Consider the following 22,181-nt stretch of genomic DNA (forward strand, 5'->3'; position numbering starts at 1 on the left):
CTCATTTCTGGGTGGCAGAAAAGCTTCCTGTTGTTAAGACAGCAGATAGGAATCTCTCTGGTCAAGGTATTCAGGGCTTGGCTTCTCTGAGCCCAGGTGGTTGGCTGGGAGGAGAACACTCCAAGCTCTGTGTGTCCCTCCCACCCCCACTTTCTTGCCTCTGCTCTTCCTTCACTGCCCCACAACTTCTTTCTCTTGGTTTTTTTTCCCCCTGGGGAATTTAAGTAGCCAGACATTCTCCCTTGACTATCAGGGGGCCCTGGAGCTGCAGGTCTGATATCTCTTGACAGAGTTGGTAAGAAAATGGAGCCACAGATCAGCAAAAGGCCCTGAGGAGAGAATCCAGACTGTAGACAGAACCCCCCTCCTGCCCGCCTGCAGCTCACATACCCCATGTGAACCCTTCCCCTTCACAGCCCCCCTCCCCATCCGCCAATCAGAATCCTTGCTTTGGAGCTCCTGAGCCCTTAGGCTAAGCCCCACCCCTCTCCCAGCATCCTGAAGTTTAGGGGCTGCCTTCAAGTGAGAGATTTCCAAGCAGGGGTGTGCTGGAGGGACTTCTTCTGAGGGCAGCTTGTCCTGGAAGAATGGGGGAAAGGTGCTCACTGCCACTGTCTCCAAGGACATCGGTGTAGCTCCCTGGGAGACCCTCTGCCCTTTCCCCCTCCCACCAGCCCAGGCGAGCAGGGACCAAGCTTGCTTATTGTCACCTGACGCTGGGCAGCCACTGATCCCATTGGTGGAGCCAGATTCGGTCTGGCTCTCTCGTTCTTTCTCGCCTTCTCTGCCTCTCTCTCCTCCACGCCGCCGCTTTGATTTCGCTCGTTTCTCTCCTGGCGCTCGGCTGGGAACATCGCCTCTCGGGGGGCAGCAGCGTTGTGCTGCAGAGCCAGGGAGGAGCTGCCTGCGGGGCATGGAAGAAGCCTCCTTGGCAGCTGAGAGAGGAGCCAGGGGAGCGAGAGAGCGCTGCTGCCTTTGACCCAGGCATCCAGCTGCTGCCCCTCAGCCTGGGGAGACTGTCCACGCAGAGGTCTCTCCCCTCCCTCCCTTCCAGATCTTCCTCTGCAGAGCCCGGTGGAGCCAGGTGAGTGTCCTTCCTCCCCAGAGCATTGATCCAGCTATCAATCCCGAGAGGGACTCGGGTGCCCAGGGACTAGGGGGTGCCAGGGTCCTGCCACTGCCCGAGGTGCCCACCTGGATAGCCGGGGCTGACGACCTTGTCCCCTTTCCCCCAGGCCCTTGGCAAAGGGGCTCACAGCTGGACCCAGTCCCTGGGGCACCACAGTCAGCCCGTGACCATTCTGCTGCAGTCAGCGATGCCAACGGGGACAGCGGGGTAGGGGGATGCGTCCCCTCTGGCGTGTGGTGGCTGTTCTGAATGGGCATGGGCCGGGGGTATCGGTGTGTTCAGCAAGAGTGCCTGCTTGCCGGGGAAGTGGAGGCTTGCTTGCGTACATAGTTCTGTCTGCCTGCACTTATGCTCACGCGTGGTGGCTCTGGGAACATACATGTACATGTGAGGTCCGTGGGGGGGATCAGTTATTTGAGCAGCCTGGGGGCTGTGTGGGTGGGGGTTGGTGTGAGGCAGTATATTTATGGTGTGGACATCTCACTTGTCACGCGTGTGGGAGTTCATTTTGTTGGGGGACTGACTGCATGCGACCAGAGGGTTTCTACGTGGGGAGGCACAACTCCAGAGCAGAAGGGGGATGGAGGTGGGGAGAGCGGGCAGAAGCCTCTGTCCGTGGGCAGGCCCGTGTGCGTAGGTGCGCAAACCTGTTGGCATGTGAAGGATCAGGGCTGGCGGAGCCTGGCGGAGACAAACGTTTTCAAAGTCTGTGGCTTTGAGCCTGGAGAAGCCATGAGAGAGAACGCCAGAATATGGGCAGAGGTTGACGTGTATGCGAATGCACACATGTGTGCAAGCAGGCGGAGGGGTAGCGTGCCTCTGTGGAGGCGGCACTCATGCATGTTGGTGCCTGTGGCCTCCTTTCTTCCCCAAATATGGCTTGTGGGAAGGCGTGTGTGCCTACGTGTGTGTGTGAGAGCCTGCGGACGTGAACATGCGTGGGTCTGTGCAGAGGTGACAGCTTGTGGAGGGACAACTGTGGGACATTCTTAGAACGTGGAAGGTGGCGGAGGGTACCTGAGTGCGTAGGTGAGTGTGTGGGACGAGGATGTCTGAGGCGTGTGCAGCCGTGTGTGGCAGGTGTGGGTGGGCATACCCAGTGCATCTGTGTGCGTGTGTGTGTGCCTGCCTGTGTGTGGGTGTGTAAATGCTTGTCTTGGGGTGGATTACACGGGACCGTGGGTGTTTCTCAGGTGCTGTCTCAGCCTGTCCCTCAAACCCTGCCCTTCTCCATCATCAGGGCTTGGAGACCCGGGTGCACGCCCATCCTTGGTCCACTCGGCTTCATTGTTCTCCCAGTGTCACTCACTGCCTCCCCCCCAAGCTAGCATGGGGAAGTGATCTGAGCTCTCCTGGAACTGGAGAGAGGAAAGGAGGAGCCAGGTCCTGGAGACCCTGCCACCAAACACGGCTGCCCCTGCTGCCCCTGCCTCTAAGAAGACTGAGGAGTACGGGGACAGGAATAGGTGTCTACCCACAGGCTAGGCATAGACTGTGTCCCATGAGGGTGGGAGGTGGCCACTCAGGCCCTCTGGGGTGGCTGTGTGTCTGTGTTGGTGTGCGTGGGTGCATGTGTGTGTGGGGGGGGTGCATGTGGGGGGCACACATGTGTCTCCCAGGGGGAGCTCCTCACTGGGAGCCCGAGGGATGGCAACTCCCCCACCGCTCCACACCTGTCCCCAGGAATTACCAGCTGGTTTATTATCATACAGTTGTTTCTAGACACTGATTCCATTCTGGTTGATTTCGGGGTGGACCTGGTAGCACCCCTGTGCTTATTCACTGTAGGATTCCCCATACGCGAAGCCACTGGCATTTGGCTGAATTTCACAACAGGCAGGCACACACTTTAGGGTGGGAAGCTAAGATGAAACAAGGATTCAGGTGACATCCTGGGACAGGTGAAGGCTATCACCCATATCCTTCTCCCTGTGTCTGCCGCCCAGGCAGCCCAGAGGTGCCAGTCTCCGGAGCAGGCTTAATTGACAGGAAAGTGTGGGTTGGACCTTCTGGGAGCTATAAATAGAAGTACCTGCTTTCGAAGGCACAAGGTGCCCTCAACCTTAGCGCCTGGGTGAGGAAGAGGGCAGGGGGAGAAAAGGACATGACACTCGAGAAATCTGAGGTGTGCTGGGCTGAGCTTGAGGCAGGCATGAGCTCTATGGGGTAATGAGCACACGCCCCAGGACAGAGTCCAACCACATTCACCTTCTTGTCCCAGAGACAGTCACTTCCCCTTCCTCTCACTCCCTACCCTGTTCCCCAGAGCTCCCGTGAGCCAGGCCAAAGTCAAGGCCAGAGTCAGCTCGTCCTATAGCTAAAGCACAGTTGAGAGTAATGGTGGTGTGGTCCTTTCCCACCTGGAACAGCAGCCAGGGGTAGAAGCAAAGGAGTGAGAGGGAGGAGAGAGAAAAAGCAATTCCTTGAAAGGGAAGGATGGAAGAAGGAAAAATAAATAGCGGTAAAACCACGTGCACCTGTGCACACACACACCACATGTGTCACACACACACACACACACACAAGGGGACACAACCTTAGCTTCATGATAAAGAGCTTGGGCCCTGGAATCAGACAGACCTGAGTTCAAATCATTTTGCAGCTGTGTGACCTTCGACATCTTAGTACCACCCCCCACCCCACCGACCTCAGCTACTTCATCTGTAAAATGGGGATAATCATAGTACCTACCTATTGTGAGGCTTGCATGAGATGACGTTTGTGAAATTATTAGCACGTAGCTGGCCTGCAAGAGATGTCAAGGTAAAAACTAGTAATTTAAGAGTCAAGCGACAGAGGATCTGCTGAAAGAAAAAGAACGAGAGTTGAAATGTTACAGGTGGAAGAGAACCGTGGCCCCGCTGTCCCTTCCCACCACCAGTGGATTCACGTCATCTCGGTGGCACTCGTACTCCCAGCCCCGAGTTGTGGTGGCCCTTGCTGAGTCACCCCCAGGGAGGAGGGGCCTGAACCCGAGAGCCCTGGCATCCTGGGCCTCTTGGCTGCCAGAGCCCCCTGCCTGCCTCACCCTCACACCCTGCTCCCGGTGGGGGCTTCCTGCCACTCCTCCACCGCCTGGCACTGCTCTCTCCACCCCACCCCTTTCTCTTTTCACGCCTGCTGGCTGAGGGCCCCCCTCCTTGGCTCCATCTGCTGCAAATCTGTCCTGCCCCACGTTTGAAGCATTCCCACTGCCTCCGCCACCTGTCAGGTGCCATCTGCTCTGCAGACACCTCCCAGGAGAGCCAAGAGCCCCCGAGGGGGCCACCCCAGCCCACCTTCGGCCCCACCCCTCCAGTCCTCCTCGTGCTATCTTCCCATCAGATCTGATGGGGCAGGTGCAATCGATGGCTCCTCAAGGTTCCACCTTGCAAGTGATGTTGGGAGCAAGACGTTCTAGAAGATTCCGTGGCGGGGAGGGAGGTGCTGAGTCTTCCTCTCTCCTCAGTCCACACGGAAGCCAAACCAGTGGGGAGCATGGAGCTGCTGTCCACGCCCCACAGCATCGAGGTCAGCAACATCACCTGTGACTCCTTTCGCATCTCCTGGACCATGGAGAACAGTGACCTGGAGAGGGTCACCCACTACTTCATTGACCTGAACAAGAAAGAAAATAAGAACTCCAACAAGTTCAAACACCGGGTGAGTGCAGGGTGCCCAGAGCGCCTCCTCCGAGCCCCTGCTCTTGAAGGGGGCAGGATAACAGAGCGCCTAGAGGGGACAGCTGGGAGTCAGAGAGGCCCGACTCCAGTCCAGCTCTTACTGTGTAATCTTGGGAAAGTTGTTTAACCTCTCTCCTCCACTGGTAAAAAGGGAATAATAATAACGCCAGCTTGGGAGAGGCTCCGTTGAGGTAATTGTCTGCGTGGTATTTGGCTTCGGCCCAGTGCACGGCAAACACCATCATGGGCATAATGACTGGACCTTCACATGGGATGGGAAAACCCAGGGTGCGGCCACAGACGTCACACCTGGGGATGGCGTCTCAGGGGTCCGACAAAGCCCCCGACTGAGAAAGCAGCCTTATTGTTGACCGGGTGGGCAACGTGGGCCACGAACAGGGTTGTGCCCGTTTGCTTGGTCCTCAGGCCCCTGTGATCCTCTGTGTCCCCGACCCTCTGGCCTATTCTTTGCTGGGTTTAGAAGAGGGATGGCGAGTCCTGCACTGGCTGGGATGTCCTTCCCCTGGGTTAGAGCCGGCGTGGGGGCGGGTGGGAGGAAGGCTCCCATCTTCTCAAGCTGGCAGAGAGGCAGGGGGAAGACTGAGGTGGGAAGGAGCTGGTTCCCACGACGACCGCATCGTGTGGGTTACTCGCCTTCTCTCTCTTTGGAACTGGCTTTCCAATCTGGGTGTCTTTTGGCAGGCCAGTTGCCACGGTGACGTGACTGTTCAACACCACCCCCTTAACCCTCCCCCCCAAAGAAGAAGGCATATTTTCCCTTCCTCCCTGGCTTCTCAGCATTTGCCGTTGCCGTGGAGACGGTACTGCAGTGTGCAGAGCTCTCGAAGTCTCCCTCGGAAAAGAAGGTCTCGCCGCCCTCAACTTTGCAGGCCTCCACCCCAGTGGTCTTTCTCCTCAGTTCCCAAGAGAACAGGCATCAGGGGTTAAGGGGGTGGAGGCCAGGGAGTGTCTGTATGGCCTTCCCAATGGCCACTGCTTGCTTCTGCGGGAAAATGGTGGCCAGGGCACCGAGCCATTGAATCCCTGAGTCTCTGGCTCTCCTCAGCAGGAAGGCGGCCATCTGGGGGAGTGGGAGGTCTGGGGGAATGCCAAGAGTGGACGTGACCCCCAATCTGACTCTAGGCTCTCTGTCCGCGCCCCATTTCTCAGGATGTCCCCACCAAGCTCGTGGCCAAGGCCGTGCCGCTGCCCATGACGGTGAGAGGCCACTGGTTCCTGAGCCCCCGCACGGAGTACAGTGTGGCAGTGCAGACCGCCGTGAAGCAGAGCGACGGGGAGTACCTCGTGTCTGGCTGGAGCGAGACGGTCGAGTTCTGCACTGGGGGTGAGGCCCTGCTGTCCGGCTGCTTTGGCACATCTGGTTTAGTAATGGTCAGGAGGGGACTTCCTCTTAACCCGGCATGCACTTAGGAACACCTGCTGTACGCAGGCACCATGCTTCGGTCAACGGGGAGACACCCATGGATGAGACCCACCCGTGCCTCCGCGAAGCCTGCAGTCTGATGCAGGAGGCAGATGCGAGCACTGCTAATTACGTTGACAATACCTCTTCCAGAAAGGGATGGAGTTACTTTTCTGGCTTGGGGCAAGCATAAGTGAGGGAAAATACACATAACATAAATTTACCATCTTAACCATTTTTCAGTCCAGTAGCGTTAAGTACATTCACATTGGTGTGCAATCCATCTCCAGAACTTTTTCATCTTCCCAAACTGAAACTCTATGCCCCTTAAACAACAACTTCCCATTCCCCTCTCATTCCATGCCCTGGCAACCACCCTTCCACTTTCTGTCTCTGTAAATTTGACTACCCTCGGTAACGCGTGTGAGGAGAATCACACAGTATTCGCCCTTCTGTGATTGGCTTATTCATTTAGCATAATGTCCTCAAGGTTCATCCATGTTACAGCATGTGTCAGAATTTCTTTCCTTTTTAAGGTTGAATAACACCCCACTGTGTGGATGGACCATGTTTTGTTTATTGATCATTGGTTGCTGGACACTTTGTAGGACAATCACATTTTGTTTGTCTTGAGCCTCCACGTAGGCTGGGAAAACCATCCCACAAACTCACCTATTACCTTGCAAATTCCAACATGAACAAATACTGGGCTTCTGCGTACTTGCTCACTGATGACCCAGGATCGGCCCCATGATATTCCATTCTTTTGGTGCCCACGGTGAGAACTGCTCCAGATCTCCCTCTGTCACAAGGAAGGGGCATGAACATCCTTAGCCCCAGGCCTCGGAGGCTGCTGACTCCATCCTCTGCCAAAGTCTGTGCCCCAAGTCTCCTTGACCTGCCTTTCTCTTTTGACTGGTGTTTTTTTCTTAGCTCAGATGCAAAACGCCACTCTCTGGAGGTGCTCCTACACCTTGCAGGGAAAGCCTCTTGGTTTACCCCAGAACTCTACATGTAGTGGGAGGTCATGCAAACTGGGGAGCTGGGGATGGCTGCAATTCAGTTCCTCCTCCTTTTGTCAAACCCAGCACCCTGGCCAGGGCTGCATCAACAAGGAGGAAGGGGCACCTCTTCCTACTTTGTGCAAAGGCACTGTCTAGGCTAGCAGCAGCCCTGCCTGGGCTCCACGGCCCCAGCCTCTGGCCCTGGCCCAGGGAGTCCAATTTGACTATGCTGTTTCCAACCTTCCCCCTTTCTCATGGGATGCCCCAGACCCTGGTCTGCCTAAATATTCACCTTGGTTCTCTGCAGTTTCCTCCTGACTCTCCACCTGAAATTACAACTGGCTTCCATGCGGTGGTGTGGGCAGCCTCCTAGCTGGTGGATTTGAGGGGCTCTCCCCAAAGGACCTCAGATTGTCTCCTCTCAGTCTTTTGCCTCTTGGTCCTCTTTTCACATGAGGATGGTCTGGGATCATAGCCTCTGGGGCCCTCGCTGTACATGACTGTATAAACTGGGCAGCCCTCTGCCCTTTTCTGACGCAGAGCCCTGAGCCTCTGGCAACAGGGCCCAGAGGTGACAAGGAGAGACAGCATCCAGCTGCTCATGTTCCCATCCAGGCCAGGTGGTCTGTTCCTAACTGGTCCTAGGTGCTGTGACTGTCTGGTCTCCCCTGCGCCCTGACGACAGAGGTGGGCCGGTGTTCACGGTATGCAGTGGGTGATCTGTGGGGCAGGCTGCGATCCCCCGCTTGGCCCTCGACTGACCCACCTGGACTCTTGCAGATTACGCCAAGGAGCACCTGGCCCAGTTGCAGGAGAAGGCCGAGCAGATCGCAGGCCGCATGCTCCGCTTCTCCGTCTTCTACCGCAACCATCACAAGGAGTACTTCCAGCACGCCAGGTACGGCTGGGTCTCTCCTTCCTGCCCTGGATCTGCCCGCCGCCCCGGCCGTCTGACATCACCCCCACCCTGTTAGTTGCCAGACCCTCCTCTGGAGTCCTCACCACCCTCATAACCCAGGCTGGATCTGGGGGGGGATGTTAGGCCCCAGGGAAGGAGAGGGCTCTCAGGATGGGGCTGCCTGGGGGCACCACGCTAACAGTCATGAGTGGACGAGGTCCTGGCTTTGATCCTCCTTTTGGAGAGCTCCTTTCATTGGGTTCTAGGGCTGCAGGTCAGCTGTCCCTCCAATTCAGGCCCTGGGTCCCAAGGGAGGTGGTGAGGGGAATACAGAGTGAGAGGATTCTCAACACGAAGGGCTGTGGTCTTCATACTGCGCACTGGGAAACCTGGAGCTCCAGGGAAGGGTCTCAGGGCGCCCTTTAAGGTGGTGCTGAGGGACTGGAGAGGAAATCAGAGGATGAGGCCTGCTGAGCCCCGCACCTGTCACCCAACCAGAGAGGCTTCAATTTAATTGCCTCTGGCAAACCTCAGAGTCTATCAGGGGAAGTACAGACAGATGGAATATAATAAGTATGTGTGATTGCTGAGTAAAGTTCAGTGTCCTGCACATAGTAGGCAGTCAAAATTTTGTTGAATGTAAGTGCTTGCTGTTCCTGGAAGGTTTTGGAGAGGAGGGGCCACCTGAGGGATGATTAGAAGTTTGCCAGGCCAGGTGGAAAAATGTGGGAGGGGCAGCCCAGGCAGAGGGGAGAGCACTGCAAAGGCACAGAGGCAGGAAAGACCTGGGGTGGGGTTCCCGCTGGAGGATGTTACCTGTTACCTGTGCGTTTGGGGGTGTTGGGAGGTGGGGCCCGAAAGAACAGATCTTTATGGCGTTGCTTTTTGTGCAAGTCCCATCAAAGTGTTGTAAGCTGGGGAGTGGCGCGTTCAGATCTCTCCTCCGTGAAGAAGTGGGCTGGATCAGCCCGTCTCCGGGGCCCTCCCTTCTCTTGCATTCTGGAATGTTCTATTTGTGACTGGTGGAGGCGGTAGCTGGTGGGAGAGCTGGGAGCTGGGCTGACACCCTTCAAGGTCACACATAGCAGCCAAGCCTCAGTCCAGCTAACCAACGGCATTTTCTCTTCCCCTGGGCCTTTCCCCCCACCCGGGGTGGGCAGGACCCACTGCGGGAACATGCTGCAGCCCTACCTGAAGGATAACAGTGGCAGCCATGGCTCCCCGACCAGCGGCATGCTCCACGGGGTCTTCTTCAGCTGCAACACGGAGTTCAACACAGGCCAGCCCCCGCAGGACTCCCCCTACGGCCGCTGGCGCTTCCAGATCCCTGCCCAGCGCCTTTTCAACCCCAGCACCAACCTCTACTTTGCGGACTTCTACTGTATGTACACGGCCTACCACTATGCCATCCTGGTGCTGGCCCCCAAGGGTTCCCTGGGGGATCGCTTCTGCCGTGACCGCCTGCCCCTCCTGGACATTGCCTGCAACAAGTTCCTGACCTGCAGCGTGGAGGATGGGGAGCTGGTCTTCCGCCACGCCCAGGACCTCATCCTGGAGATCATCTACACCGAGCCTGTCGACCTGTCCCTGGGCACCCTGGGGGAGATCAGCGGGCACCAGCTCATGAGCCTGTCCACTGCTGACGCCAAGAAAGACCCCAGCTGCAAGACCTGCAACATCAGCGTGGGCCGCTAGGGACTTCTGGGGAGCTGGGGGGCTAGGGAGAGATGTCAGGCAGGGTGGTGATGGGTGGCATAGGTGCAGGGAGCTGGCTTTCTCTCCCCTGCCGCCCTGCTCCCTCCATGCCATCCATCTCCCTCTTCCCTTCCCTTCCCTTCCCCAGGGCATTGGAGGCAACAGAGGGTGGTCCCTTGGTAGGCATGGCCCACCCATGCCTGGTGGGGCTGGGAAGGCTTCTTAGCCTCAGCAGGTTGGTGGGGAGTGGGGGGGCGGGTGGATTTCTAGAGACTTCCCCTTTCCTCTGGTTTCCCTGCCCTGCTGTTTCTTGCCTCATCCCAGGCCTCCATCTCAGGAGACCTGCCGCCTAGGGCTCTCCCGGGGAAGCCTTCCCTTCCAAGGCCCACCTGTAGCTTGCCTGCCTCCGGCGGTGAGCCGAGAGCTGTGGGCGTGCTCTTCCTCAGCCCCACCCCTTCCCGCTCAGGGCCAATCACAGAATGCCCCACCCCGTGAGTCGGGCCTGGGGGCTTCCCACCGCAGGCCCGACCCTCTCCCTCTATAAATAGTCTCCTGCACCGCTGTGACCCCCGCCCCCATCCCGCCCCCATCCCCCCCTCCCTGCTTCTTACCCCGAGGCACCCTCTTCCTGCACGGGGAGGGCTGTGCCTCCCCTTCTCCACCTGCCCTCTAGAAAAGGGCCCTCTTTTTCTCTTAGCTTCGGGGGCACCTGGCTGCTGGTGTTTCCCCTTCTTCCGTCTGGAGATGGTGTAAATCCCGGCGTACTTTCTCCCTTGCTCAGAGTGCTGGGTCTGCAAGGGCAGCCGCTGGGGTCGAGGAGGGGGCAAGAGACCCCTGAGACCCGGAGGGACCCCTTCCTCAGCCGGGAGTGGGCGGCCTCACGCCGGGGGGACCCGGCGTGGAACTGGAAGTGAGGGCGTTCCCCCAGAGCCCTGGCACCCCGCCTGGCTGCGCGCTTGCTCGCTCGCTCTGCCGCGGCGCCGCCACTGCCCCGTGCCTGTGTGTCATCTGGACTGTGGCTTCCCTGCCCCGCCCCCCCTCGCGCCCCTGCCCACTGGCCCTGTCGGGTACCCACCGCGAAGCTAGCCTATTGGCGGAGAGGCCCTTCCCTGGGGAGTTCTTGGTGAGGTCTTTCTTGGGCCACTCAACGTTTTCACCTCTTTCCTACTTTTGTACGGGTCATGGGAGTGGTGAGAGTGGACCCTGGGGACAAGCAGACTGCGTGGGGTGACGGGGAGAGGTGTCAATTAAGGCAGGCAGCTGTTTGGGGGATGCCAGAGGTGATGTCAGGTGGTGGGAAGCAGCCCCCAAGGTGACAGCCGAATTTCTGCGATGAAGGACAGAAGTGGGCAGCAGGCCAACAAGGCCATATCTCAGTGAGTGGGCAGATGGGACAGCTGGTTGCCTCTTCTGTAGCCACAGGGAGTGGTGTGGTCAGCTGTCTCCGTGGCATGGATCAGGGCTGGGGGCCGTGGGAGATGCATGGAGGAGAGGACGTGGGCCCCAGGCCCTTTCCCCTCTGCTGAGGGCAGCGGAAAAGGCCCGCTGCCCTCCCCTGGCCTCGTGTTTGCCCTGGGCTGGGGGCACACCCGCCTGTGTGCTGTGCTTGCGACGTGCATCAATAAACCACCATGGCCTGAGAGCCCCGCCTCTCCTTGGGCTCTGGGAGGGGTGGGGTGGGCAAGCTGTATAGTCACAGAAGAGCTCCAATGAGGATGCCCCCCAGGACAGGCCACCTGGAACCATCAAGTTTGTTCCACATCTCACTGTGAGAGGCAGGGCTCCGAAAGCAGAGCCACATCTCCAGCTTGGAAAGGACTTTGGAGGTCAATTTGGCACTACCATGCACTCTGCAGATGGGGAAACTGAGGCCTCCTAGGGGACAACCTGTAGCAATCTGGAGGCCTAGCCGAGGTCCACAGGCCCCCTGTTTGGAGCCCTTCCCACTGCAGCAGCCTACCACTGCATCGGACTCAGATGTCACTGAATTTCCCTCCCCCAGAGCCTGAGTGTCCGCTCCCCAGCAGGGCTCCTCGTTTGCAGATCTGAGTCACCTCTGCGTCTATTATTATGGACTTATTAAAATGATCCTCTGCTGGAGTGGAAAAGCTCCGGAAAAAACAGTCACCTCCCTGACGCTGCCTGGCTCAGGGCCAAATGAATATGTGTCATCCAAAGCTTGGGGCACAGCCTCCTTGCACTAGGAAGGAAAGCTGAAGGTCAAATGCCACTTCCTGAGGGCCTACTACGTGCCAGGCATCCAGCCAGGTGCTTTCACGCACATCAGCTCCTTTAGTCTTCGCAATGTTCCTGCACCGTATGATTCCCATTTAACAGATGAAGAAACTGAGGCACAAAGAGGTTAAAAGGCTTGCCCGTGTCTTACAGCCAGTAGGCAACAATGCCCAGGATTTGATTCAGAAGCTAGAATCCTTCCATTTCACTGCCCTGTCTCCCCGGTGTATGCCAGGGACCACCTGGGACAGTAAGACACGGGCGGGGCAGGTCTCAGACACAGTGGCCCACCCAAGGGTCTCCACAGAGCTTCTGGGGGACCATGGCCATGCCTAGTTCCCGAATAACACCAGGGGGGGCTGTGGAGCCAAAAATGCCAAGGAAGCTTATTTTGAAGGAGTAGTGGGGAATATTTGGAGTCCAGGATTCTAAGGATGGGGGGTGACCTCCAGGGTCCATCCTTCCACCTCTGGGCAGGACCACCTCCCAGCACCAGCTGAAGGGTTTTCAGAGTCCCCCAGAGGCACAGGCTTCAATCTTCCTTTTGCAAAACCCTTCTGGGTTTCTTAGGAGGAGAGATTGACTCCCAGGGTCCTCTATTAGTGGGGGACAAAGGAGCCAGTTGAGGTGGGGGGGGCGCTGCATACAGGTTTCCTCCAGAGAGCCTGCCCCTCCTTCCTCTCTCCAGATGGCTGCTCTCCGGCACTCGGCCAGCCCTGGGCAGCTCCAGGCACCTGTCAGATAGAGCTGGGTCAGGGCATCTGCCAGAGTCTGCCCTGGGGTCCCTTCTGGCCTGTGTCCCTCTAATCTGACCTGGCGGAGGGAGAGAGGTCTATGTGTGCATAAACACACACACACACACACACACACACACACACCCCGCCTCCCTGGGCTGGATATGGAAGACAGCTTTGGCGGCCACAGAGAGCTGCAAGGTAAGGGACAACCTTGGGCTGCAGCTGCCACTGTCCAGCAGAGGGGCCCCGAGTCAGCTAGTACAGGCAGGGAGGGAAAATGAGGTGGTGGCCACCAAGGGGCACTTCCAGGTTACAGTGGGGTATTTTGCTGTGCAGACACAAACACAGACACACACAATATATAGGCACAGCCTCATACACTCATACCTCACTCACACACACACACACACACACACCCATACTTCCCTATCCATTCCTTTCCTTCTGGGACAGCATCTTTCTTTTAATCCTGGCTGGATGACAGGCCCCCCCCACCCAAGGAAGTGGGAAGGAAGGTGCCAGTTCTGAGGACCCTCACAGTTTCGTTTGGCTTCGATATGTGTCTCTTCTCCATGTTAGGAAAAGAGGTGGCCAAGGTCCCAAGGAAAGGGACGAGGAGGGACCATTCCCCGAAATGGAGGAAGGCCTTCAGGAAGCTGAGCTGAGGTGATTGGCCATAAAACAGCTTGGCCACAGCATCTGGAAGAGATTGGAACCAGATGTTCCTGGGATGGGGGAGGGGAGGGCTGGGAGGCTGGGAGGGGGCTGCAGCAGGAGAAGCAGGCTGGTCAGTGAGGGGGTGGGCCTTCTCTCAGGGGAAAACATCTGGCCTCCTTCTCCCCTCCTTACTCCTCTCCCCAAGTCAGGCACTACTATTTTTGCAAACTGGGGCAGCAAATCTTTTCACATATTCTAGAATCAGCTTTGTGTGTAGGGACAGTCAAGCACAGGGTGTGACTTGGGAGGTGCCCAGAAAGGCTACCAGCTAGCCGGAAATATGTCCCCCGCTGCCCCGCAAGCCCCGCCTTGCTGTGGGTTAAGCATTGCCCTCTCTGGCACATGTAGTTCTGCGCTAAACTCCTAACGCACGACTGGAAACTGGTGAACCCAGAAGTTTCCTTTTGGCATACGAAGAGCTTCGTCCAGGAACTGGAGAATTGTTTGGCAGATGACAGGAAAAGAAGGCCCATTTACAGAGAGCCTATTATCCAGGCGCTGTGACAGGCTCCTTCCAAAGTCTATCTCTTCCTTTCTTGAAACACTGTGCTATCATCCTCTGTATCTAGATGAAGAAACCAAGGTTCAGAGCAGTTAAATGTCTCACCAAGGGGCACGGAGCCACCAAATGGGAAAGCTTGTATTCAAAACCGGCTATGTTTTTATTTTTTTAAAATTTTTTTGGCCATGCCGCGCAGCATGTGGGATCTTAGTTCCGCTACCAGGGATTGAACCCATGCCCCCTGCAGGGGAAGCGCGGAGTCTTAACCACCGGACTGCCAGGGAAGCCCCAAACTGGCTGTGTTGCATTCAAGCTTATAACCTTCTCACGACCTACTGAGAAGAATGTGGGGTAAGGGAGAGGGGGAGGGATAAAAAGGAGTGAGGGGGCAGTGCAGGGCATCCAACCTTCTTTCTTTTACAGTTGAGCCAACAGTTGGCCCTGGAAGCCCCCAGGTGCCTCAGGAGCGTGGCCCTGCCCTCTGGCTCTTGGAGACTAGACCCCAACAGGAAGGGTTGCTGGGGAAAGGTGATAGGCTGGGGAACAGAGGCCCAGGGAGGGGACAGTTGGTCAATGTCACAGGGCGAAGCAAGGCAGAGCCAGATCTCCTGACCGCCAGGCCAGGGCTGGTGTCCTGTCCTCCGAGGGCTAGAGAGGTGCGCCCAGAGGGAGGAGGCCGGAGCTCCAGGGTACGTGGTTATCTTAACCTGGTTACCAGGTTGGGAGCGCAGTCTGGGGCAGGTCCATCCTAGCTTTTCTGCTGCTGGCCACACACTCAGGACCCAGGAAACCTCAGGGACTTGGAGACAGTTGGACGAGGAAGGGTTCCGTCCTCTGACGTGGAATCACCTGAGTGGCTGGGCAGCTGCGCTGGAGTTCATCTAGTCTAGAAGCCTGAAGTAGGCAGAAGGTGAGGGTAGCCCGGGTCTGGAGAACACATTCATTAACTTCTGGGATGTGTATCAAATGGCCTGCAGCCAGCTCCTGATCAGCCTGCAGCGCCCAGAGGCAGCCTCTGGGACGATGGGCCCAGGGAAGACTGGCAGGGCCCACCAGCACGGGCCCCTGAGTCGTTAGAGGGGCCCGAGTCTATGGTGGTGATGGAGTCTTGGGACGGGTGCCCAGGGTGGCTGCATGGGTCAGTCCTGAGCTGCCTCCGGCTGTGCCGTTGCTGTTCACAAGGGCCCTAACCTGGGTCGGGGAGGACTGGGTACTCTCTTGGGCCGCAGTCCCGCAGTCTGGACGGGGCTGTGATCCTGACTCTCTTGGCACATGTGGCTTGTAAACTGGCTCTGAGCTTCAGAGGAACCTGCAGGGCTGGTGAGGAGAGCTGTGACCACTGACTACAAATTCTGCCATGGAGCTGAGGCCAAGTTTGTTGGCAAAGTGTCCAGATGAGATGCCTGGGCGGCTCCAATGGTTTGGGAGTTTTTCTATTCTGTTCACGGCCCTCTGAGCTGTCCTGAGCAGTTTGGTCAGAGGAGGTGGAGGGGTGGCCGTGACATCACAGCCTGTGACCTCGCTGGCCCTCCGGCCAGCACCGACTCCCTCACCTGCGCTCAGGACTAGGAGAGAAGGCTGTAGCCTGACCATGGGAGCTGGTCCTGCATGCCCATCAGATACTAGCCATGTGTCTGGTTTCCACTGCTGCTTTCTGCCTAAAGGACCAATACGGGATGCACCGTGCCGCATTGCTCCCTGGGGGTAGGTCCCCCCACATAGTCCAGACAGCAGCTGGCACAACATCTCCCTCTGCAATGGGAAGGAGTTTGGGGCCAGTAAAAGACCTACGGTCCCCCGAAGGCTCTCGGGGAGCCCCAGGGCTTGAAACAGGCTGCCTGCTCGCTCTGGAATCTGGGAGTGGCCAGTCCAGGCAGAGAACCTGGGTCCTCTCTGGGCTTTCTTTCCCTGTGAGATCCACGGAGAGAAAGGGTAGAGAGAGGCTCCTTTGAAGGGAAGGAGCGGGGATGTAGTTTCTCTCCACCTGGCCTCGGGGAGACAGGTCTGTGCCTCACTATTGCCTGGACAGGGAGAAGGCAATGGCAGGAAGGAAGAAGCCAGACAAGACACAGCCATGGGTCCCCTTGGGAGAGGAGGCCAGAGCTGCAGTGTTCGCTCAGTGGCTGCCGAGCATCTGGCTCTTGTTTCACCGAGGAGAGAAGGATCCGAGGGGCCAGCACTCGGGGTCCGACCTTCAGGAGGGCAGGCACTGGGGGCCAGCTGGTGGATCTGTTCTGGCTGGTGCTGGTGTTCTGGGTCCTGGTGGGCTCCCCTAGCCCGACACCCAGACCCAGAGACAGAAGACCCAGATGGACACTGGATGGACAGACACACGCCATCCCCTTTTACATATCTCCTCCCTCCCCACCGAACAGCCTGTTTGCAGAATGTCCCACCCCTTCAGCTGTGTGGGAGAGCCTCGAGCAGTGTGTGTACATGGGGGGCCTGCAGGCTGAAGTGTGCGAGGCGTATCTGTGTGTGCCTGACCGTGAAATCCCACCCTCTGGGGCCCTGGAATTGACGGAAGGAAGGGCAGCCAGTGAGGCCAGGTGTCCTGGCTGGGGGCCGGCCCCAGACACAGCAAGCCTGCGCATCTGGAGTGAGACGAGCCACCCCACGCCCGCCGCCCCCATACCCCAGACAGCATCCGGCACGGGATACTGGCTGTAACACTTTCGGTTTATTGGCTGGGGTGCCCTGGTGTGGCCGACCAGCCACTGGGCCTGAGAGAAGCCCTGTCTTGCTGCCCCACTCCCTCCCCTTCATCCTCCCACCCTGGCTCCTGTGGGACATGTATGGAAACTCACGCCCCAGGAAACAGGGGGAAGTGGAGGCTTAAAATAAAACCAAATCGGGGTTGGAGAAGGGGTGGGAAATGTACATTACAATGAAGATATGCTACCGGCCATACACAATACAGCGTGTAGAGACGGGCAGGGAAGGTGGGCGGGTCCCGGTGACAGACCCTCTCCCTCCCACCGGGCTGGGCCCCCAGAGAGGAATGGCCACTTCAAGTGTCTCAGGGAAAGCTCTGGCTCCCTGGCCCTGGCCCTTCACTCCTGGCGGGGGCAAGGGAGGAAGGGATCGTGGGGCAGTGGCTCATGTAGGAGTCCAGTGCCCTGCCTCACCTGGACCATTGGCCCGCAGGTCCTGGCACCTGGGGGACGGGGACGGGGTCCCGCCTTCTGCCCAGCCCCCGCTGTCCGGCTCAGTTGACTGAGGGCAGCGGGCCTCCCGTCCCCGCCGTGTGAGGGCAGTGGTCACTTCCTGCTGTGCAGCGTGTCCTGGAACTTCGTGCTGGTGTATCGCAGGTGGAAGCCTTTTTTGGTAATGGTGTCATCCGAGTGGAATTTCACCAGGACAGAATCTCCCGCCGAGTACACCTCCTCGGGAGGCTGACAGAGGAAAGGGGTGGGCATGAGACTGAGGACCGGGGCAGGGCTGCTGTTTCCCTCCCCGAGCTCCCCAGCTATAAGGAAGGCGGGCAGCTCCCGACTTCCGCCAGATTCCCCCAGCGCCTTGAAGCAGGAGGAGGATTCTTGGGAGCAGGGGTTTAATGGGGTGCCTGGAGGAGGGGAGGTAGCAGGGGGTAGAGGAGCTTGTCTTAAGTGCAGAGTTACACTTTCATTCCACACCCAGCGCTGCTACTAACTAGTTAGCTGTGAAGTCTTAGGCAAGGCACTGCCCCCGGCTGGGCCTGGCTTCTCTCAGAAGCTCTCTGCTCTCCAAGCCTAGAAGGGCTGGTGGCAGGAACAAAAAGAGGATAGCCGGGAAAGGGAGCAGCTTGTCTGAGTGGCCGCCTTGTTGCTGTCCCGGCTGTCTCTTGGAGAAGACAGGACAGCTGGGTCCCCCAGACCCGGACTCGGCCACCACGCTCCTGCCCTCCCCCGATGCTGGCCATGGTCAGCTCCGGGTGATGCCCCTTCCTAGGCGCCTGCAAGCCCCTCCTCACCTGTGTGTGCAGGCCCTCAGCATGACAGCCGCCCACAGAGCATCAGCACGAAGAGGCCCTGGCCCTCAAAGCCCTCCGAAAACCTTGGGGACATTTCCAGCAACCATGCCAGGAAGCCCTGACGGAACTGGGTTCCTTCCCCAGGTCCCCTCCCGTTTGCTCCAGCCTGATGGAAGTCTTTGGAAGACGCCACCTGGGGACACCCAATTTGGTGTGTGACTCACCCAAAGGTGTCAGATCAAGGGAGTCACAGCCAGGTGGGGAGGGGGCACTAGCTTGGTCGCCTGGGGATCCTGGAGCGGCTGAGCCAGGCAGGCAGGGGGGCTGTGTGCTCCGCTTCCCCAGCTCTCCACCCTGTCCCAGCCCTGCCTGGCCCTCGCCAGTTGACAAAGGCTGAAGCTCTGCTCCTAAGGGGATACTCCACCGGCCAGTGCCGGGTTCAGCAGCTACTGCTGCTCCTGGGAAGTTTAACCCTTCCTGGGGCACCCAGGCAGCCCTGCAGCACGGCCACGAGAGAGGCAGGGGACCAGGGAAGTGATGGGAAGGAGGGCGGGTCTGAGTGTGCCTATGAGTGTGAGTACATGTGCAAAAGTGTGTGTGTGTGTGGAATGGCGAGGGGAAGACGGCATTCACTGAAGGAGGAGAGGGTTAAAAAGAAAAGAAAAAGAAAAAAAACAAAAGAACTCACAAGCTCTGCCTGGAGGAAAATAAACCCACCTCTGCGGTTTTCCTGTGGCCTTAGTCAAAACCGCATCAAGCAAACTTTTGCCCACTGCCTCTGAAAGTGCCATTTTATGGACCAAGAAGTAATATTCAGTATCCGCTCGGACAGCGGCATCAGTGCGCTTTGGGACCAGCTGGCCTTTCACCAAGAAGAGAAACGGGCAGTGGAAGAGATGAGGGTATTGTTATGGCTCCGCCAGAACGACTGCCTAGCACGACTCAGCTCAGTCCTGGTCTCTGGCTCCTGCCCCAACCTCTGCCCTCATTCTGGGCCCTGGTCAGCTGCCTTTGGACTGGGACGAGGGAATCAGAGGGCAGAGGGAACTCCATCCTCCTCTCCAGATGCAAACTACCTTGGAGACCCAACCAAACTGGTGCTGAGCAGGCTTGGGTCAGGGCAGGGCCTATCCCAGAGGCTGCAGGAACCTCTGTGTTGACCAGAAAGGACCTGGTTTCCTGGGTGGGGATGGCCCAGGGCGGGGCGGGCCTCTGTGAGCGACCACCCACTTTGTAGGTCTCTGGCTCCTACAACGTGCCAGGCAGGGGCTGTCCCCCACGCCGGGACCCCAGGCCTGCAGAGGCGCTGGGTCCCTGCGCTGGGGTGAGGGGTGGCGGGTCTCACCCCGGAGCCGCAGTAGCGCCCCAGTCTGGGGGCCGTGCTGTCGTAGCCGTCGAAGAGCTCCATGTAATCGTAGCCGCAGTCGGCCTCCTCCTCTACCTCGAAGGTCTGGAACACCAGCTCCACGCCATAGCCTTCCTCGGCCACGATGACCCACTCGCAGTCCACGCCCCCGGGGTAGTTGTTGTCGCCAAACTGGGCGTGGGAGTAAAGGTCCTTGGTCTTCACCTCTGCCTGCACCTGGCCTCCACACTCTGAGGGGGGAGGGGGACACAAGATCAGCCACCCCACCCTGAGCACGGCTGTGGCCCAGGCACTGTCCCTCCCCATATTCAGGCCTCCTGGCCGTATGGAGGCCCTGGGACGAGGCCACATGGCTAGTGATAGGTGGGTTTGGACCCGGCCCAGGCCTTGGCCTGGAACAAGTGCTCTGCGGCTTTCCCTCTGGAGAGATGCCCGCGGAGGCCCGGGGACGTGGTGGGTGGAAGGCCGCTCTGAGCGGAGGCCCCAGGGAGAGCACGCTTGTTGAAAGAGGTTGCTGCTAATTTGCTCCAGCTGATGGCTATCACGGAAGAATGTGGGCCCTATGTCGCCTGAGCTCCCATTCTTAAGCGAGAAGACGTACTCGTGGATTTTATGCGAAAACTCCTAATTTTTAAACGTTGGCTCATGTTTTAAAAAAACACAGTGTGGGCCAAACAGAGCAGGTCTGAGGGCCAGATGGAGTTCCGGGCCTCCAGTGTGTGACCCTGTGCTGGGAAGGGCAAACGAGAGCAGGCAGGGCAGGGTCATCCCGTCCACCCCTTCCTATGCCCTCTGGCCTCCAGGACACCTGGGCTCACGGGTGGGGAGTGGATGGGCGAGGCCTGGGTCAGGGGCTGAGTTAAAAGGGAGGAGCGGGACTATGGATCCATCAGCTCTGGGGCCTCCCCAACAGGTAGCTTAAGACCCACAGGAAGCCTGCCAAGCCCCCAGCGGTCACCGTTGGCCTGATGTCCCAGGCCTCACAGGACTGGGCTCCAGCCTTTCTCTGTAGCCACACCATTCCCAGTTCACTGCTGTCCTCACACGCCCATTGCTCCAGCCAAACTAAATGACCTGCGGTCACCTGTGTACACCCAGAGCTGTCTGGGGTTGTGGCTGTGCTTGGGCTCCTCCCCTGCCTGCAATGACCCATCACCTCACGCCCAGAGCGAGGCCCTTAGCGTGTTTTGTCTCCTGCTGTAATTATCTGTCCGTGTCCTATCTCTCCCCTGGGCTGTGGGTTCCCGTGTGGGCAGGGGGAAGGGCTTATGCCTGATCCATCTCTCCGTGCCCCTCTGAGTCTCCTGCAGGGGACCAGGGCTCAGTAGAAGGTTGTTGAATAAACGAACAAGTAAATGCAGAGTAAACCCCTCAAGGACTGAGAGGTTTGTCTGCTTCGTTCATTTTTTTTTTTTTTTTTTTTTTTGCGGTACGCGGGCCTCTCACTGTTGTGGCCTCTCCCGTTGCGGAGCACAGGCTCCGGACGCACAGGCTCGGCGGCCATGGCTCACGGGCCCAGCCGCTCCGCGGCATGTGGGATCCTCCCGGACCGGGACACGAACCCGTGTCCCCTGCATCGGCAGGCGGACTCTCAACCACTGCGCCACCAGGGAAGCCCTGCTTCGTTCATTTTGTGACCCGCACTTAGGATGCTGCCGCGTACCTGCCACGTGTTAACAAATGTCTGCGGAATGAATGAACGCGTGAATCTGGGGGGGTGGAATGTGGGTGGCCTACCGCACAGTCAAGCGTCCTACCTCTGGGGACTCCAGGGGATTCCCTCCCCATCTCTGGTTCTCTACCCACTGTTGTCACTGCCCTGTTTTCTTTCTGACCTTCGCACCCCTAATCAGGACCTCCTCTCCCTGGCCCAGGAGGCTGACTCTCTGCCCCTCTGGTCCGGCCTTCAGGACATGCTGTCTGTCCACCCGGCCAGGGGCTGGGTCTGTCTGTGTCTTCAGGAGCTCTTTGTAAACCTCCGACTGGAGCCCAGGGCTTGCCTTTGAGACCAGGATCGGCAGATGCCTCCAGGACAAATGACCACACAGGGCACCGGCTGCCCCCACCCTGGCCTGCGGTGGGCTCACCTGTGGAGTGGGACGCCTGGAAGCCCTTCCTCTGCACGGAGTTGTCAGAGTAGAAGCGCAGGAACATGCGGCTGCCCGTGGCCAGGACGGGCTCGGGCTTCTTGCTCCCGCAGAAGCGGCCCAGGACGGGGGCCTTGGCGTCATGCCCGTCGTACACCTCCAGGTGGTCATAGGCACACTCAGGCTGGGACTCGATGTCCATCTCCATGAAGGTCTGGAGGGCATGAGGGAGGACAGCGAATTAGGAATTATGTGGCCGGGGGCAGGAGGCATGGGCAACAGGTGGCACCAAACCAAGGCCCCCGGACCCCAGTTCATGGACACCAGGGCAGTGGCCACTGCTGGTGGATGGGAGACGGGGAGGACCTAGGAATGAGGTGATGGCAGGTACAAACCCACTGTATGCTGGGAAAGGGCCTCTGTCCACACCAGACTTGGGCTTCTCACAGGGATGGCAGCCCTGTGGGCTCAACCAGGCCACCAGCCTGCAGCCTGCATGGCCCTGAGCAGTGCTCTGAGTGACATGGGGCTTTGGAGCTGACAGGAAATAGGTGATGCGCAGATGGCACAGAGGAGCGGGGTGGGGAGCGGGCACCCTACCAGCTTGACCCGGTGCCCGGGGGTGCTAGAGATGGCCCAGGTACACTCCTTCTTGCTGGGGTATTTGTCAGGCCAGTTGGGGCTGGTGATGGTGCCGCTGGTGGATGTCACCTTGTGGTCACAGCCGGCTGTGGACAGGTGAGTGAGGGGAAGGAGATCAGCAGGGACCCCAGT

General features: G+C 58.5%; 2 protein-coding genes across 2 annotated transcripts in view; one reads left to right on the forward strand and one right to left on the reverse strand.

Annotated features, from left to right (window-relative positions):
• The first annotated feature begins 514 nt into the window (after nucleotides 1–514).
• Nucleotides 515–11,453, forward strand: PHYHIP (phytanoyl-CoA 2-hydroxylase interacting protein). Its single transcript, XM_029203390.1, has 5 exons — nucleotides 515–1,084; nucleotides 4,578–4,771; nucleotides 5,962–6,136; nucleotides 7,999–8,116; nucleotides 9,277–11,453. The coding sequence occupies exons 2-5, from the start codon at nucleotides 4,607–4,609 to the stop codon at nucleotides 9,809–9,811; spliced, it is 993 nt and encodes a 330-aa protein (XP_029059223.1). The 5' UTR covers nucleotides 515–1,084; nucleotides 4,578–4,606; the 3' UTR covers nucleotides 9,812–11,453.
• Nucleotides 11,454–16,668: 5,215 nt separating this feature from the next.
• Nucleotides 16,669–22,181, reverse strand: part of BMP1 (bone morphogenetic protein 1) — a 40,287-nt gene continuing 34,774 nt past the window's right edge. Inside the window, exons 17-20 of the mRNA XM_029203058.1 lie at nucleotides 22,008–22,135; nucleotides 21,408–21,621; nucleotides 19,300–19,550; nucleotides 16,669–17,397 (exon numbers count right to left, since the gene is read on the reverse strand). Of these exons, the coding sequence (XP_029058891.1) occupies nucleotides 17,263–17,397; nucleotides 19,300–19,550; nucleotides 21,408–21,621; nucleotides 22,008–22,135 (728 nt within the window). The 3' untranslated portion in view covers nucleotides 16,669–17,262. The remainder of the gene's footprint in view (nucleotides 17,398–19,299; nucleotides 19,551–21,407; nucleotides 21,622–22,007; nucleotides 22,136–22,181) is intronic.

Source organism: Monodon monoceros, unplaced genomic scaffold (genome assembly GCF_005190385.1).
Source record: "Monodon monoceros isolate NGI ecotype Baffin Bay Population unplaced genomic scaffold, NGI_Narwhal_1 Super_Scaffold_5, whole genome shotgun sequence".
Classification (NCBI taxonomy): Eukaryota; Metazoa; Chordata; class Mammalia; order Artiodactyla; family Monodontidae; genus Monodon; species Monodon monoceros.

Coding starts and splice junctions, on each gene's coding strand:
- PHYHIP (XM_029203390.1), top strand. CDS start 4,607: ATGGAGCTGCTGTCCACGCCCCACAGCATCGAGGTCAGCAACATCACC. Junction 4,772..5,961: donor CCAACAAGTTCAAACACCGG/GTGAGTGCAGGG, acceptor CCCATTTCTCAG/GATGTCCCCACCAAGCTCGT. Junction 8,117..9,276: donor GAGTACTTCCAGCACGCCAG/GTACGGCTGGGT, acceptor CGGGGTGGGCAG/GACCCACTGCGGGAACATGC.